Source organism: Podarcis muralis, chromosome 7, assembly GCF_964188315.1.
Source record: "Podarcis muralis chromosome 7, rPodMur119.hap1.1, whole genome shotgun sequence".
In the NCBI taxonomy this organism is placed as follows: domain Eukaryota; kingdom Metazoa; phylum Chordata; class Lepidosauria; order Squamata; family Lacertidae; genus Podarcis; species Podarcis muralis.
In genome coordinates, this window is record NC_135661.1 from 25,534,815 (window position 1) to 25,548,799 (window position 13,985).

At 44.8% G+C, this 13,985-nt stretch overlaps 1 protein-coding gene across 1 annotated transcript in view; it reads left to right on the plus strand.

Annotated features, from left to right (window-relative positions):
• Positions 1 to 13,985, plus strand: part of FAM178B (family with sequence similarity 178 member B) — a 185,257-nt gene that overhangs the window by 36,012 nt on the left and 135,260 nt on the right. Inside the window, exon 10 of the mRNA XM_077930955.1 lies at positions 12,794 to 12,899. Coding sequence (XP_077787081.1) covers positions 12,794 to 12,899 — 106 coding nt within the window. The remainder of the gene's footprint in view (positions 1 to 12,793; positions 12,900 to 13,985) is intronic.

The window sequence follows — 13,985 nt, forward strand, 5'->3', positions numbered from 1 at the left end:
ACATGTTAATGTGTTGGCTGTAGTGTGTAGGTGTGTTGCGCAAAAGCTCCCCATGCTCCTGCCAGGGTTGCAAAGGGGTTAGTTTAAACTCTGGTTTGCTAGTGTAGCAGGAACCCCCCACCCCAATCATTCAGTTTGTACAAACTTCACACACACTCACACTCACACACTACATACACCACGCTTCTGTTATAAATTCATAGAAAAATCAACCATACATCGGATTTGCACTGTTCCACTTTTATTTGACTCCATGAAGGAAGGACTACAAAATGGGGAAGGTTTGATACAGGCCAGCCATAATCCCTTCACCATCCCAGCACATCCACAGGAGCCCTGCCCAGTTGCTATGCCAACCCTGATGATCCCAGACAGAAGACAATCAAGATCACAAAGAACATTGCATGGCTCTCACAAACCTTTCTGGTGCTCCTATACCAAGAAATTAAGGAGCTTTTGCCACTTTGCAACTAAACCAAGTTTTACTGCCTGTGCAGACTTCCGGTTCTGGTCGCGGACGGAGAGGGAGCGCGGAAAAACACGCTAGAGGTTTTTCCGAGTAGCTCAGAGAAAAGGGGGTGTCGCAAGGGCACTGCGCCCCTCAAAAAGTGAAAGCCCAGGGGGGGAACCCCTGGGGGAAGGTTTCCCAGCAGCGCTGGAACGGTGTTTCATCTCCGCGGGTCCTCCCGCCTTTTGCGGAGAGGAGAGACAGGGCGGAGCCGCAGGCGCATAACAAGGGAGAGCGCCGTCTCTGAGCTACGATGCCTCAAGCTCCCACCGAGAAAGGCGACGAACCACTACAGATGTAAGAACGGAATCCCCATCGTGAACGGGTCCAAACAGCACCAAAGAGAAGACACTTAGATGGGTGAGTCCGGGTAGTAGTTGTTTTTATGTATGGTCACCACCCGACGGAGAGCAGAAAGGACGCAGGTTTGGAACTCGCGGCTAGTTAAAAATGCGGAATAACTCATAACGGCCGTGCTGTGTAGGCTCAGAAGGAGGAGGGCTTTCTTTTGCTTTTGGCTAAATAAATTGAGTTAAAAGAACTCTCACTTTTGGAAAGCCAAACGAGCCAAAAGAACTTTCAATTACAGAAAGACTTAAGACGGTTTGCCTGAGTTGGAGGTACTTTCGTCAGGAATCTAAGGTAGACCCACGAATGGATTTTACGTTTGGATTTTTACCGTGGAACATTGCCTAAGGTTTTGGCGACTCTCTATCGGCAATCTATTAAACTCACGTAGCAGTAAAGAACACAGGAAAAACTTTAAGAGGACAGGAGGAGCATAGAGGGGGCAGAGAAAAAAGCCACCACGGCTGCTCCTGAAGACACTTACTGCTGAGAGTTTGTATTGATCCCACACTACGGCTTTTGTTCTATTAAGGACATTGGAGACATTTATTAAGGTCATTGGAGACATTTATTAAGGACATTGGAGACACTTATTGAGAACATTTGAGACATTTGGGACTTTATGAACATATGTAAGAATGCTATGTGAACGGTGAGAAAGATGTTAAAGACAAACAGTCATCGGCACTAGACCGATTAATAACTCCGATTTATTACCGATCAAGACCGATTACTGTTTAAGGTTTTTCTTCCTCCCTTGTGGTCTCCCCCCCTCCCCCTCCCACTCCCGGCCTCCCTCCCTTCCCCTCCCCTTCCCACCCCCAACTAACTTAGTAATAGTTTTGGATCTCTTATAATCACAGCTACATCTGTCTAGCTGCCCTCCTGTTTCCTCTATCTGCTCTTTTTACTTGACGTGTAATATTCATATACCCAACCCATATGGTTCCCCTCCTTCCCCTGTTTTCCTGCTGAATAACCTCCATTTGGTATTTATGTGATATGTTGTCCTGCTAAGCTTCAAACGGTAAGCAGGAAAAGGGGCAACACATCACGATAAGGACTCTCTTGCTGGATTGAAAGAGGTGGAAGAGGCTACATCAGAATCTGAACTCTTCATCTAGGACAACTATTTTAATTATTTGAGCGTACAGATTAGAACCCGTTTGTCTTTCCCTTTTGGTCACCTGGGAATGCGTTAGAACCTTACCCCTACCCCAGTCTTTCTTCAATCGTTATTTAAACGTTAATCAGAGCTTAACTCTAGGGGGTGGAAACTACAACACTCGGGACAAAAGGGCGAGGAGTGCCCGGCATAGAAGTGGTTTGCTGTAGTTTCTGACTGCTCCCTAGTGGTAATTAAGCAGATTATTTGGGAAAAGCTGAACAGAGTGGGGGGGGGGGAAAGGAGATTGTGAGCCCTTAAAGGGAGAGATTAGCCTCGAAGAACATAACGAATAACTAGGATTAAAATGCAGGGGAAGAATGGGAAAAGGGGAGGGGGGACCCCAGGTGAGAGGAAAGTTTCCAGACAAGAAGAAATCAAAGATTTGGATTTTCTGTGGCTTAAAATCAAAGAGGAGCTTAAACAGAACGAAAATCATATAGAAAATAAATTGGAGGAAATGCAAGAAAGAATAGATAAAAGAATAGAGGGAGCCATAGGAGAGCTTGGGAAGAAAGTTCAAGAGTTAACGGTTAAAGCAAAGACATTCGAGGAAACCAATAAAAGAATTCAAAAAGATATGAGAGAGCAGAGAAGGGAGACGGAGAGGGTGAAGGAGGAGATGCGGGAGCTAAACAAATCACAGGAGCAGATCTGGGACAATATAGCGATGGGTGAAATGCGACAAAGGCAAATGCATTTAAAATTCAGAGGCATAGAAGAAGAAGTGAGAGAAAATATCAAAGAAAAAATAATTACGGAATTAGCAAAATGGTTAGAGGTAAAAGAAGAGGAGGTCGCTTACACGATAGAAAACGCCTTCAGGATTAAAATGAGAACATACCAGAACAAACTTAAGAAACCCATTGGGGACTGTTTAGTAATGTTTAACTCAATAGGAATGAGGAACCTGATCCTCAAAACGAGTTACCATAAAAAACTAATAATAGGCGATAGACCAATAATTGTCCTTAAAGAGATCCCGGTCAGATTATTACGTAAGAGGGAAGGATACAGACACATAATTGGTGTCCTGAGAAGGAATAACATTCAATTTAGATGGGAATTCCCCGAGGGAATCACTTTTTTCTTCAAGGACAAAAGATTTAAACTGACCAGTGTATCAGAGGTAGAAAAGTTCCTGAGAAGATACGAGAAGGAACTTAGTAAAAAGGAGGAAGGAGTAACAGATAGAAAGGATGCCAGGGAGGGGGGGTGGGGTGGGGGGGGCGGGGCCGCGGGGGGGGGAGGGGGAGGGAGAGGAGGAGGTAGAGGAGGAGGAAAGCGTAGCGGAAGAGGAGGAAACAGAGGAAGAGGAAGCAACAAGGAACTGAAAACCAGACATAAACGTGATACTTTACCTCAATAATGTCTTTAACTTTTTTAACATGGAATGTTAACGGTCTAAATGAGAAAACTAAAAGAAATAAAATAGAGAAAATTTTGAGAAATAAAAAATGTGACGTGGTTTGCTGCCAGGAGACACACGTGGCCAAAAAACATGAGCATATACTGATTAATAAAAAGTTGGGAATGGAATTTATTAATTCAGAGGAGAATAAAAAGAGAGGGTTGGTCATTTACGCCAAAGAGAAACTGGAACCCAAAATAATATGTAAGGACGAGGAGGGGAGGATCTTAGGGATCCAAATTACACATCAAGGGGAAAGGTTCAATGTAGTCTCAGTCTACGCCCCCAATACAAACAAAACCGAGTTCTTTAAAAAATTAGAACAAATATTATTGGAATTGGAAAATTATAAATTAATTCTACTAGGAGATTTAAATGGAGTCCCTGAACCCGAAAAAGACAGAAGTGAAAAAAGAAGGAAAGGGAAGCAAGGGAAACTCCCAAAAACCTTTGATGACCTCCAAGAAAACTTAGATCTAATTGATATTTGGAGGCATAAAAACCCAACAGGAAAACAGTTCACACACTTCTCTGGAGTACACCAGAGCTGGGGCAGAATAGACCAGATCTGGGTCTCCAGAGAGCTGACGCTAAGAACGCGGAGATGCATAATAGAGCCCAGAACACTATCGGATCATAACTCAATCCTCCTGGAAATAAAATTCATGCCATCAGGACCATATAGATGGAGAATGAATGATTACTTACTGGAACAGGACGAGATTATTGATAGGGCAAAGAACATTTTGAAAGATTACTTCGATCATAACCTGCATCAAGATACCAAAATCAATGTAGTTTGGGACGCTAGCAAAGCAGTCCTTAGGGGCTTCCTGATTCAACAAAACAAATATAGAAAGAATCTGAAAGAAGCAAAGAAGGAAGAACTGGTTAAGCAACTAAAAGAAGTAGAGGAAAAACTAACAATAAATCCTGGGGACGAGAAGATTAAACAACTTAGTAAATTACTGCAAACCCAATACTCAACACTGCTGAACCAGGAAATAGAGTGGGGAATAAAAACGATGAAACAGAAGTATTTTGAATCGGCAAATAAGACCGGCAAGTTGCTAGCGTGGCAACTGAGGAAAAAGAAAAAACAAATGGTGATTAATAAAATTAAATCTGAAGATCAAATAACAGAGGATCCCAGTGAGATAAAAAGAAAATTTCTCCAATACTATGAAAGCCTATACAAAAAGAAGGAGGACGAAGATACAATTGAGATAGGAAGATATCTAGAAAGGAATAGAGGGGAACAGCTGACAGACGAGGAAAAAGCATCCCTAAATGAACCAATAACTGTAGATGAGGTCAGGAATGTAATCAGGAAACTAAAACCTGGCAAGGCTCCTGGCCCAGATGGCCTCTCTCAAAAATATTACAAAATCCTAGAGGAACTTTTGACTCCGGTACTATGTACCGTAATTAACAATATCCTCCAAGGAGGAGAAATACCCGATTCTTGGAGAGAGGCGTATATCACATTAATACCCAAGGTAGACTCAGATATACTTAATATAAAAAATTATAGACCAATATCCTTACTTAACAACGATTATAAGATCTTCGCAGGAATAATGGCGAATAGACTAAAGAAATACTTGAATAGAGTGATACATAAAGACCAAGCCGGATTCCTGCCTGGTAGGCAGATAAGGGATAACGTAAGACACGTAGTCAACATAATTGAATACCTGGATCATAGGATCGATATCCCTGCTGCCCTAATTTTCATAGACGCCGAAAAGGCCTTTGATAATGTATCATGGCAATTTCTTATTAAATGTATGGAGAGGATAGGAATAAGAGGGCCATTTTTAGAAGGTATTAGAGAGATTTATTCAAACCAAAGAGCTAAACTTATCATCAACAGTAACCTGACAAACTCATTTATGATCACAAAAGGTACAAGGCAGGGGTGTCCATTATCACCCCTGTTATTTATTATGGTCCTGGAAGTTATATTGAATAAGATCAGAGAATCATCGGAGGTAAAAGGGATTAAGATAGGTAAAAAAGAATATAAAGTGAAGGCCTATGCCGACGATCTAGTGATATCAATAGAAGAACCTCTAGAAAGGATAAATACAATTATGGACTTAATGGAGGAATTTGGAAAGTTATCTGGGTTTAAACTAAACAAAACTAAAACAAAGATGTTGATTAAGAACCTAGATGAACAATCCCAAAATAAAATCGAGTCGGAATCTGGGATAAAGACGGTAAAAAAGGTTAAGTACTTGGGTATTTGGGTCTCAACAAAAAATATAAACTTGGTGGAGGATAATTATAACAAAACTTGGAGGGAATGCAAAAGAGACCTAGACAGCTGGAGTAGACTACACCTCTCATGGGAGGGGAGAATGGCCGCCATCAAAATGAACATCCTCCCAAGAATGATATTCTTATTCCAAAACATTCCAGTAATCAGGGGCACAACAATGTTTAAGGACTGGCAGAGGACCTTATCCAGATTTATTTGGCAGGGTAAAAGGGCCAGAATTAAATATAAATTGCTCACTGACAGAAGAGAGAGAGGAGGTTTTGCGGTCCCGAACCTGCAACTATACTATGAGGCCTCGTGCCTATGTTGGGTCAAGGAGTGGATAGTTTTGGATAACACCGACCTACTGGACCTGGAAGGCTTTGATGCTAGGTTTGGGTGGCATGCATACCTATGGCATGACAAGGGGAGAGTGCATAAAGGCTTCGCTAACCACATAATAAGAGGGGCGTTGCTGGAGGTGTGGAATAGATGTAAGAACTTGATAGAAAAAGACACCCCATGGTGGCTGTCACCCATTGACATCCTAGTAATCAAGAAACCAAACATGGAAGGTAAAAGGTGGACTTATGCTGACCTTTTGGAAAGATCTGAGAAAGGATGGGAAATTAGATCCTACGAAGAGCTAAAAGATAAATTAACGGGGTGGCTACAATTCCACCAAATTAACTCTTTATGGAATGAGCATAAAAAAGTCGGTATGAGTAAGAACAAGTCCAAGTTCCAGTTAGAAATAATAGAAGGGAAGTCTAAACTCCTAACTAAAATGTATAACCAACTATTAGATTGGGACACAATGGATGAGGAAGTCAAAGAGGTTATGATCAAATGGGCCATAGACTTAGGACACCCCCTAGAGCATGAAAAATGGGAAAAACTGTGGAAAAAGGATATGAAATTTTCAGCGTGTGTCGGACTCCGAGAAAACATGGAAAAGATGATGTACCGCTGGTACATCACCCCAAAAAAACTAGATAAAATGTATAAAACCGGAGATAAGACCTGTTGGAAATGCAAAAAGAAAGAGGGAGACTTCTTCCATATGTGGTGGTCCTGCGATGAAGTGAAGAAGTTCTGGGGCTCTGTTTATGATGAAATAAAAAAGATTCTAAAATATACCTTCCCTAAAAAACCGGAGGCATTCCTCCTGGGAATGGTGGGAAATGAGATTAATAAGGAAGACCAAACCCTATTTCAGTATGCAACAGCAGCCGCTAGGATACTGCTAGCGCAGAATTGGAAAAAGCCTAATATCCCAACAATTAGGGACTGGCAGACCAAGTTAACTGAATATATTGATTTAGCAATAATGACGCAGAAGATCAGGCTTCAGAAGAACACCAAATTTATTAACGATTGGAACAAATTCTTTTCATACATGGAGACGATACTAGGAAATACTAAAATCACAGTAGGCATAATATAGAAAACCGCGAGGTGAAAAAATGATGATTAGTTAGAGACACTGCTGTATATATTGTTGAGATATAGGTCACGTCGTGGTGGTGGGAAGTCAAATAAGGTAACAGATTGTATAATGATTTTTGTACTTTATACTTATTTCTTTCTTTTCTCTTTTTGTTTTGTTTTTCTGTTTTTTTGTCTTGTTTTTCATTGACAATGTATTTGTGTTTTTAGATGCTGGAATAAAATAAAAATTTTAATATTAAAAAAAAAAAAAAGATCACAAAGAACTTGCATATGGGAGTGGATTCAGCATGGACTGAAACAAAGGACAATGATCAGATCTTCCCTCTGGGGGCAGGAAACTGCCAACTCCCCTTTGTCTCCTGGAAGTGACTCATGGGGAGGGGGAAAGGAGGAACCAGCCAGGTGACAGGACACTCAGGTTACCACCACAACTCCTCCCTCAACCCCTCCTTTCTGTAATGTATGTATGATGTTTCTGGGGGTGGGCTTGACCTAGAGGATGGGAATTTCAAAAGTTTTTATAAGGTCTTGCACACCATCTTTCTGGGTCTTTCCTCTCTCTTGCAAGTGAGGGGAACACCCTGTTGCAACAGTTCAATAAAGGCCAAGCCTACAGGCTGCTGTTTTGCTCCAAGTTATCCTGGTTGGTGTCTTTGTTTCTTTGCGCAGGTGCCCTATGTGGCTACAGGTCAAGGCGTCATCTTGGGAAGTGAAGCCCACAACTAGGAAGGGTGATGAAGGCATCCTGTTCAGTCTTGTCCTTTGCCTGGGTGACAGCTGTCTTCCTGCCTCTGGCGTCTTCTCGTTCTTGGCTTGGGATAGGGGCAGGGAGCAGGAATTCAGTTCATTTGCGTTTTTATGCAAACCTATGTAATTCATCCTTCCCCAAACAGTACAGAACTGAAACTTAGCGATCCTTCGAAATTTATGCTTCTCCGAATTTTGTGACGCACTTCTCCAATCAAACAGTGTGTGCCAAACTACACATATTAGGGGAAGTTGAAATGCATCTCTTAGTGTCAATAGTATGCAAAATGAATTATGATAGAATAATTGCTTGCAGAAATGCATATGTTAGGAGAAATTTGCACTAAAATGCTGGTGGATTTTCTTGAGGAAAGTGCAAAAATGTGGAAAACTGGAGTTAGGATTGGAAAAACAAGAAACTGAAATGGAGACATTGGCCTGCTCTGGTTCCTGGCTGCACTGGACACTCAGCTCTGGCGGTGACTGAGCACCCAACATGCAAACAAGCCGCATTGTTACAACGGTGGCCGTCTTTCCCTTTCTAGTATCGCTTGGTTTGTGTGCCAAGTCTCTGACCCCTGGACTAGGACGTTTCTGCATGGAAATGCCCTCCTGACACCCCTCAAGTCCCGACACCCGCTCTGTCATTTACATAGGCTTGCACAGAACATTTCATTAGCATGTGCACCCAAGGAATTTATTTAGTTCAACAAAGGAGAGAATTGGGGGAAAATTGCAAGACAAACAAAGAAGGACAAGGAAGAGGTAAAGAGGCAAAAAGCTAACAAAACGTCGACAACAGGAGCAGTGAAGAAGTCAAAACAGAATTTTTCCTGCAGAGAAAAGGAGCTATGCCAAGCTGACCGGGGCAGGTAGATCTGTAGGGCCAAGGGCAGGGGGGCGTCTCCTTCTCCTTGCTTGCGTGCCACAAAAGCAGCCTCTCACCCCCACTAATATCTCTCCACAAAAGGTGGCAAGCAGAGCTCAGGTGGAGACAGAGCCATGAGACAGACACAGGCAGAAGAAAAAGGCTGGAATGGATCTGCAGCTTCTGTCTGTGCCAACAACAGCAACAATTTATTATTTATACCCCACCCATCTGGCTGGGTTTCCCCAGCCACTCTGCAAGCGGCCTCCTCCCTTACCACAGCTTCCAGAGACAGACACAGGCAGAAGCCTTTTCTTCTTCCTGCCTCTCTCTCTGCTTCCTGCTTCCCTCCTCCTCCCTTCCACCTTTGTTGCTCTCCCCTTGCCATTCCCCACAAGTCGTGGCAACTGAGGGAGCCGAGTTGCCACTCCGTGCTCCTTGCCACAATCCCCAACTCTTTTTGAAACATTAGGATGTGCCTGGGCACACCCTGTGGCCATCCCTATAGTCACTTACTCTTTGACTTCTGTGTTTCTGCCCCCCCCCCAGCATACCCACCTCTGTCATCACTGACCTTGGCCCCAGGTTGCTCTCCTGGCTGTAGGGGCAATGCTGAGCACTGACCCCTAGATACAGATTTGCACATGCTGCCTAATAGGTACAGACGTAACTTTAGTAGTTGAGTTTCACAGAAAGCAAGCCAACTAATTTCCCAATCAAATCACCCTAGGTGAATTCCCTAATTAATCTGCCACCCCAACTCCAGATCGCTCCAAATCAGATCTGCTTCAATGCACTCATATCCCCCAAATGAATCTCTAGATAAAGTCATCCTAATTTATTTCCCCAAATTTAATACCTTATTGCATAACCCAGATGTGTAATATATGTAATATTCAGCGCTTTTACTACTACTACAACAACAACAACCCTGCACACACAACATTTGGGGTCCCATGAGCCCCACCCCTACCAACCCCCCACCCATGAGTCACTTTTCCTTCTTGGATTCTCCTTGAGCAGAATTGGCCTTTGGAGCCTGTGCTCCTGACTAGGCTGATCTAATACCTACACCAGCTCCACACACGCAATTAACCTCTGACCTGGCCTATATTTAAATGCCCTTTCCATTATCCGACAAAGGCCCTTTGGATTCCAATGACACGAGGCAAGTCTGTGCTTTCCTTGTAACTCCATGCTCATCAATCCCCTTTGTGTCAGGATTCAGCCTCGCTCCCCTAAGGGCTGACGCTGGACTGGCTGGGAGACAGGCAAGGCGAATTGGAGGCCAGAGCAGCCTGAGCCCAGCAGCTGGAATTTCGGACAAGTCACTCAGCCCATTGAGAGGCCTCCAGACAGGCAGGAAGTGGGGCACAAGGAGACCAGCTCATCTTCCTTTCTGCAATTAAAAGTAGAGTTGCAGCTGGATGACCCTGAAGTGATTGATACTCTGCAGAATTTGCTGGCTTTGTGTTTGGAGGAAAACAGATTCAACATTTAAGAACAGTAGAGCCCTTTTGAAAGTGCTCTCCCCTCTTTCAGTTCATGTGTGCCCTTTTCTGTTCTGGGGCAAGCTCTGGGGTGGAGGGACTAGTTGTGGAGGGTGCCTCTTGGCTAGTGCCTGTGATAGCGCCAACTCACTTTATGCGGCAATTCCTAGAGCCCCCTGATTCCTTGGTTCCGGGGGCAAAATGAGTTGTTCTTCATGGAGTAAAGTTCCACTGGACCCTTCCTCTCCTCCACCCATCCGACAAAGAAAAAAATGTGTTTGCGTTTCACTTTTGCATGCGTGAATCTGAATGCAAACTCTGCGTTTCAGAGAATAAAGACTCTTTTTTTCCTAGCAAGCCAGAACCGGGAGCTCTTTTCGTTTCCAAATTTGCAGCAATTCCTGCTGAGGAGAAATTCATCAAATTGCCTAGACGCAGTCAGGGAGCGGAATGACAGCCTGCGTGGCCCAGGGGGGAACCATCACTACGGATCATTATGTTCTGAGCAGCTTAAATATATTTTGTCCCAGAAAAGTATGGCATCAAATGCTCCGGAAAGATTTATTTGAAAAACAGCCGCTTTTAGGGGGGCCGCCGGGTGTCTTTTAAATTGTGTTTTCTCTTTAATGCACAAGACTTCTTCCTGCATCTTTTATTTTCACTTACAGGAGTTGTTTAGAAATAATGCTCTGAAGGAGTGACTGGCTTGGGGATTTTTTCCATTTCTGGGGTGCTTTTTTTCTTTGTTTACCTCCAACTTGATTTAGACGGATGGATTTGTGAGCCCCAGGAAAGCTTAGCACAGAATCACAAGAGCCTCCCCCCCCCCCTTGTCAAAAGGAGGCCTGGGGGAAAGGCTTCTCCTGAAGGCTACGTCCCCCTCACTCCTGTCTGAAGAGCAGCCGTGTCCTTTGATCAATGAACAAAGTATGCAGAAGAGGAGCGGAGAACCTGTGGGTTGCAACCCCCCCTTATCCCAGAGCATGGGAGGTGCCAGCTGGGCGGGGGGGGGGGGGGGTTGTTGCAGCCTGCAGCCTCCCAAGGGCCAAAGGTTCCCCTTTCTGGCCACAGAGACAGCTCATTCACAAGACCCTGTTAGGGTGGGAAGGTGGGGTCTGCAAATACAGTCCAATCTAAGAGTTTGCCTGTTCCCAGCAGAAACCCCACACTTCCTTTTTCTTTTTAATAAGATTTTTAAAAGCTTTCTCATCATACAATAAGATAAAAGAAATTAATCTAAATAAAAACTGAAACAGAAAAAAGCATTGAAAACGCAGAGTCCCTTCTCAAAAGTAGCTTGCAACCAGGGCTTTTTTCCCCCAGCGGGAACTTGCTGGAACTCAGTTCCAGCACCTCTCAGGTTCTAAGAGAAGTGTTCATGGTGAGATCCAGCACCTCTTTTTCTAGAAAAATAGCACTGCTTGAAATGCTTGTCTCACAGAAAGTGCTGGACGCTCCTAGCTCTTCTCACCTAGGGGCTTTCCTTTCTTCTCCCAGCCTCTCCCCTCGGGAGGATTCCCTTCCCCATCTCTCACACGGTGGGGGGGCGGGCAGGGTTGCCTTTCTGTGTGTGATCCTTGGATCCCAATAATGGCCCTGAGCAGAGACGCCAAAAGAAAACAAAAGAAGAGAGCAGAGAAAACAGAAGAAAGAAGATAAAAAGAAGCAAATACAGTGGTACCTTGGGTTAAGAACTTAATTCGTTCTGGAGGTCCGTTCTTAAGCTGAAACTGTTCTTAACCTGAGGTACCACTTTAGCTAATGGGGCCTCCCATTGCTCCCGCTGCACGATTTCTGTTCTCATCCTGAAGCAAAGTTCTTAACCCGAGGTACTATTTCTAGGTTAGTGGAGTCTGTAACCTGAAGCATCTGTAACCTGAGGTACCACTGTAATAGAAACAAGAAATAAAAAGAAAAAGGACATCCAATTTTCCATCTGTCAAAACCCCACAATTTCCTCTGCTATTTTGGGAGCCGAGATATAGAACCATTTGGAAACATTTTTCAGTTGTGCCTTCTCTGGTCTAGCTGCAGATGCTTCCTCCATCACGTGGTGGAGTCGGATCAGACCACAGGCCTTGCAGTCCCAGTACTCTGTTTCTGGAGTGTGAATGTGCATCCTCAGGGTCTAATCCAGAGGCATACTGCCCCTGCAGGTGGAGGTTCTTAGCCGTTGTCGTAGTTCGTTCACTTCTGTGTTTCCTTTCTGCCTCTGCGCTTCAGGGGAGGGGCCGTGGGGCGCAGGCATCCACCTTGCATGCAGAGGTCCCAAGTGCAATCCCCAGCATCTCCCAGTGCAGCTGCAAAAGTTTCCTGCCTGAAACCCCAGAGAGCCACTGCCAGTCAGCGTGGGCAGTACTGAGCTAGGCAGCCCCATGATCAGACTCAGCAGAAGGCAGCTTCCTGTGTTGCATTCATCTCCTAAGATGCCCTACCTATCCTGTGGGGGCTGGGCTGAGATTTGAATGATGGTTGTTGGGGAAGCTCACAAGCCTATTGATCCTCAGTACTCCGTCCCTTTCCCCTCTTTGTCTCCAGCGCTCCATTTGCCCTCCAGATGGCGCTCCTCCGAGACGGCTTCCTTGGCGCCCTGTATCATGGCACCTGCCACTGCCCTCAGCCTCTCCTGCAGTGGCTCTTCCAGGTAAGCCAAGCAGCCCAATTGCAGGCAGAAGGCCTTGCCGCTAGATGGCAGCAGTGCCCAAGGTGGGACTGCGTTGGGAGACACCATTCATCACCTTTTGAGCTTCCAGTAGTTCAGGGCACACTGCCGGGACACTAATCAATTAGCATGGTTAATCCACTAAAACGTTAATCACTGGTTTTAAGATGCAAGTCTGGCTAATTGGGCAATGCGCAACAGACGCCTTTGGGCTCCCCAAAGCACCTTTGCTTGACAAAGGACAATTGGGGCAGGGGGCAGTGGGGGGGGGATCCTGTATCTCCCAAGTGCATCAGGACTTTGCGAAAAGGATGTTCAATGCTGCTGGTGTGCCAAACAAGCCACACGTCAGTTGAAGTGGCCAGTGCTAGCAAGCTGGTGCATATCTAGCATCATTATCACGCCTAAAGGACCCTCCAAGTTGATTGAGAAGGAGGAACGGACTTGTAAATAATTGTTTGTCCCCTGTGGGGTGGAACTTGGTATTCATTTTTGTTTCTTTGCATTTTGCCTTCTCATTTTGTATTTTTATGTTGTGAACCACCCTGCAATCTTTGGATGAAGGGCGGCATACAAATTTGTGTATACTGGGGATACTGGGATTTGTGTGACTAGGGATAAGGGGATTTATAGTCTGTGACCTGGAGAGTCCACAGGTTAGTCATGCCAGCCTGATAGGGCATTGCCCGTTTTGCAGATTTGATGGATGCAAAGGTGAAGATGGATGCAATCCTTTCAGAGCTGTGAGGCTGCTTTGGAGCACTCTGTTCAAAGCAGAGCCGTGGCAATGCGGGGGCTAGCTGGGTGTTTTGCCCTGGGTGAAGCCTCCAGAGGCGTGCATTGAGGCTCCCAGCCTGTGTGTGTGTGTGAGCAGAGGCACTGGGTCTTTGACCTGGGTGAAATAAACCCTAGTTTCACCCCTCGTTCAAAACATGCAATTCCTGCCTCCCCGCCCCCGGTTGAGCGCTGGAAAAGCAAAAGATTCTGAACATCCAAAGCAGAAATCGTTTATGATTGGTGCTGATTGGCTAACTCCCACCCTCACGGCAGCTTTGCACTTTTTAAAAA